Source organism: Atta cephalotes (assembly GCF_000143395.1).
Source record: "Atta cephalotes unplaced genomic scaffold scaffold00002, whole genome shotgun sequence".
Lineage (NCBI taxonomy): Eukaryota > Metazoa > Arthropoda > Insecta > Hymenoptera > Formicidae > Atta > Atta cephalotes.
In genome coordinates, this window is record NW_012130066.1 from 3926168 (window position 1) to 3930553 (window position 4386).

At 32.4% G+C, this 4386-nt stretch overlaps 1 protein-coding gene across 1 annotated transcript in view; it reads left to right on the plus strand.

Annotated features, from left to right (window-relative positions):
* The window catches only part of LOC105620490 (persulfide dioxygenase ETHE1, mitochondrial), a 16542-nt gene extending 13182 nt beyond the window's left edge, over positions 1–3360 (plus strand). Inside the window, exons 5-6 of the mRNA XM_012201986.1 lie at positions 1576–1786; positions 3293–3360. Coding sequence (XP_012057376.1) covers positions 1576–1786; positions 3293–3360 — 279 coding nt within the window. The remainder of the gene's footprint in view (positions 1–1575; positions 1787–3292) is intronic.
* The last annotated feature ends 1026 nt before the right edge of the window (positions 3361–4386 follow it).

Below are 4386 nucleotides of genomic sequence, written 5' to 3' on the forward strand. Positions count from 1 at the left end.
ACACACACACACACACACACACACACACACACACACACACACACACACACACACACACACACATAAAACATTCATTTTTATATAAAAAGTATAAGTTTCTAATTTCAATTTTTTTATAGTAATTCTCTATTTAATACATCCTTAATAAAAATGAACAAGTAATATGACTCTTTTATTCATAATATATTAATACATTAATCAATTTTATTATAAATTAATTTTAAAATGGATTTAAACTATCTTTGCGATTTAGTTATATAAATATTTGTAATTTTGAAATTTTTAAAGTTAAATAAAATTATTCGAGTAATTAATAAATATTATTAAGCACTAAGATGCGCTTCGAATAAAAATAGGATTATCTAAATTTGATTTATTGTTATGAATTTAAATTTCATTTATAATTTAATAAAAGTTGTTTAATTGAAATTTCCTTGAAGAGATTAACCCTTAAAATTTGTTAAAAAAAATCCAAGTGAAAAAGTGCGGTAATTTTAAGCACACCATGTAGACAGATTGCACGTGACTCATGAAAATCTTCCTAGATTGATCGACCCGCACTCCCGAGTTCATTGACCCAAGTAGATATTAATTTCAGCCAGCAAGTTGCCATTACGTCTCTTTCAGTGCATTGCTATCGTTTAATCAAAAAAACAAGCGGCTCTTTTCTTCGGACCAGAAGTGTCGTTTACAATTTGTCGCCTATATAATTGTCAGATATCAATGATTGGTTTATTTGAAATGTCACAACTAATCGACGATCGATGCCGACCTAGAACAGACGCGGACGACGCGGTGGCATCCTGAATTCTCGTTGAAACGTTCGACGGACGCGTGCAATAACATTTTCACTACGTGTCACACGTAGTGCAAATAAACGTCGATATATCATCGGGAATATGAAAGACTTCTTCTCCGCAACTTTCGCGTGATGAATAGCCGTCCATCATCGTGCTCGACCGCGTGTCGGTGCATTTTATAAACGTGTCTCGACCTTTTCTTCCCCCCGAAAGCGCAGCTTAAACGACGTTTTAACACATGAGAACGATCGGAATCATTATTTTTATCCGTGACATACTTCAAACTTCACTTTAAATTTTGCTTTATTGTTAGACAGTAACTAAACAAGACTGACATTGATTTAAAATTTAAATTATTGATTTTCAATGAATACCAATTTTAACACTTGAGAATATGATATCTCTGTGCCTATAAATATTTTAATAAGATTACTAAATTTTTTTTTAACAACTGTATGACTTTTTATTAAACAAATTAATACGAAATTAAATTTTTAGTAATTTACAGGATTGAAAATGTATAAATTTGCACGGAATTATTTAAGCACTAAAGATCCAACTTGACTGTTTAGGGCCTTTATTTCTGATTTGTTGTGTATTCACATCACAATTTTAAAAGATATTGTATTAATATTGATTAAATTTTTAATTCTTTATTTTTATTTATTAATTATGTTTTATTACGCTTTTTGTTCTCACTTATTGTGTATTACAAGTCTCATAGCTTTATGGCATAATTGCCGTACGCTCGAATTATTGTACCACTTATGCGCAGGGCGGATCTGCCGCGATCCTGTACAAATCCGTTCACGAGAAGATCTTCACACTGCCGCGAAATTACCGACTATACCCCGCACACGATTACAACGGTAGAACCGTCACCACCGTGGCCGAGGAGAAAGCTCTTAATCCCAGGCTGTCCAAGTCTCTGGAGGAGTTCGTCCGAATTATGAACAACCTTAACCTACCTTATCCCAAAATGATCGGTAAGTTTAGCAAAGTATTTAATTTACTTGATGTAATCTTTTTCTATTACCGTCTTTATGTTAACATTAATATTTTGAAAAGAAATAATTTTTTCGAAATTTATTAATTTTCTCAAATTAAAAAAAATATTATTGGCGTAAATAAATATAGGTAATTTTGTTATAAAATTTTTGTATTAGACATTTGTTGATATCTTGAATAGCTTCTGAGATATTACAAAAAAAGTTAAAAATTAATTAAAAATTTTAACTATAAGGGGTGATTTCGCTAAATTCATATTTATGTATAAAACTTATATATATAAAAAGTTTCATTAAAATTAGAATTGTACAATTTGGGAGATTTTCTTGTTAAGCGTTGTAGGGGCTCAGATGCACAATGCCCTTGATAGCAATTAATAATTAATGTATTGATGGAACGAGGCTTATCTAGAATGCGTTATCAAAACTGTTCTCTCAAAGAAGCTAGGGGATTACACAAGTCCCATTGGGATATTTACATTCTATTTTTTGGGGTTGTACACGCTCCGCTATCAGCTTGATTCGCTGATAAACTAATAGCCGTCTTTAAGACGTTACTTTAGGGCGTCGTTTTACCTATCGGTACAGTCCAAAAAGCAACTGCTGAATCGAGAAGATCACGTAAATCGAACATGGCGCTTGATCACGTAGCTTCTTCTTACGAGTAAAAAGTGAAAAAACTCTGGAATTCCGAACAAATTTGCGGAAGTGGCGAAACTTTTTCCGACGTTTGAATCGATTGAATGAGATGTGAAGCGACGTAAAGCACAAGTTAAGCGAAAAATTTCACTGACAGTCATGTGATTGACGTTGAGAAGGAAATGATAAAAAGAGTCCCTTACGGAGGGGGGATAAACGAATTAAAATAGGATTTTGCACAAATCCATTTCACGAGGTTTTCAAATTTTCAATATTTGATATCAGGAATCGATTTCAAGATGAATTTTCAAGATTGAATTTTTCTTATTTTTACATTCTTTTTTCTGTTTCTCTTTGATTTAATTTTCACGTGACGCGATTCTAAATTAATAAAAAATTGATGAATAGTTATGATTTCACGGGAAGGATATAATATATTTGCAGCCATTGTGCCTTCGAGTAACTCTTCTTCGTAGCGCGTTTAAATGTTAAATGTGAGCTGAGACGCCGTTACATCCTACTAGTGGAGCGAAAGGAAATCGATGAATTTGCCAGTTTGCATACCGTCGTATGTTGAATAAATGAACCTTTTATCTTACGGAGACATGAACTAAATTTTGAAAAATGCACAAAGTAATATTAACAAAAAAATGAATATTAAAATTATTTCATGTAATGGAAAATAATTGTCGTATATATAAGAGCAACGAATTATATGTATAATATGAATTGTTAGTCGAAAAGTTGACGATATAAAATCGATAGAAAAACATTAGATTATTGCCCGCGTTTGACATGTACCATTTTTGCAACAAAGAGCTTGAAGGTAATACGACGTTGTTTCAGATAAAGCTGTACCGGCCAACAAAGTTTGCGGTCTATACGAGGTGAAAGAAGAAAAGGACGAACAATGAAAATTATTGACAGCGCTGTAGCCGATGCACTAGCACGCTAGTATTGTAATTCTACACTCTATTAATAATTCATGGTCCCGATAGTTAACATTCATATGTCACGAATAGCGCGGGATTATTCTGTGTTTTAACGTATATTATTATCAATATTATTAACATTAAATGAGAAATGATGGCGAATCTTGTCAACGAAGTCAGTTTGCCAACGAAAAGTATTCAAAAGTGATATAAGGTATGTAATATGGTAATTTTTAATATATAATTCACGTATACATAGCAATGATATGGTTGAATTATTTTCCTCCATTCTGTTTTGCATGTACGAGCTCGATGTTATTTATTTATATCCGCGCTATTTTAACGCATTAGAATCTATCTAAAAATTTATGCGTTAAACGGCAGACATGTGCCATCTCTTTTTACATGCTAAAATTTAATTATAGCACTTTGTTTGTATGCTTTTCCGTACGAGCGTTTTATTCATCATAACAGTAACGTAACCGATAACGCGTATCAAATGAGCGCTTTATTTCATGTGCACGCTTTAATGGGTTAAAATGCGCGTTTTATGCGTTTATTTCATGTTCTTTGAAGGATACGACAAGTATGAAATGTACGACCGAATGACAGAACGTTGTATAACGTTCTTAATGGACGTAATTTTGTTTACGATAGAAATAAAATTATATTATGCAATCGCACGTTAACCTTTTGCATCCGATGTATGCGTCATACAGTTATTAAGAATTTTGGAACGAATATTTACATTCTCATTTCGAATTTATCGAGAAATTTGCACGATTCTTTTTTTTCGTATTTTAAACGGCGTCTCAGAATTACGACGTAATATTTTACGGACGATGTCTCCGAGGGCTCTCAAGTAGATTTTTCCTTAATGGAAATTTTTCCACTAGGCTTAATTGCCGAGATATTTCGCTAATTTAATTCCAGAGAATAATTCCTTAAAATGAATAACAAAACTTTGTGCTACAATTTTCGGGTGAGTTTTTGTTTTAACGGAAAGCT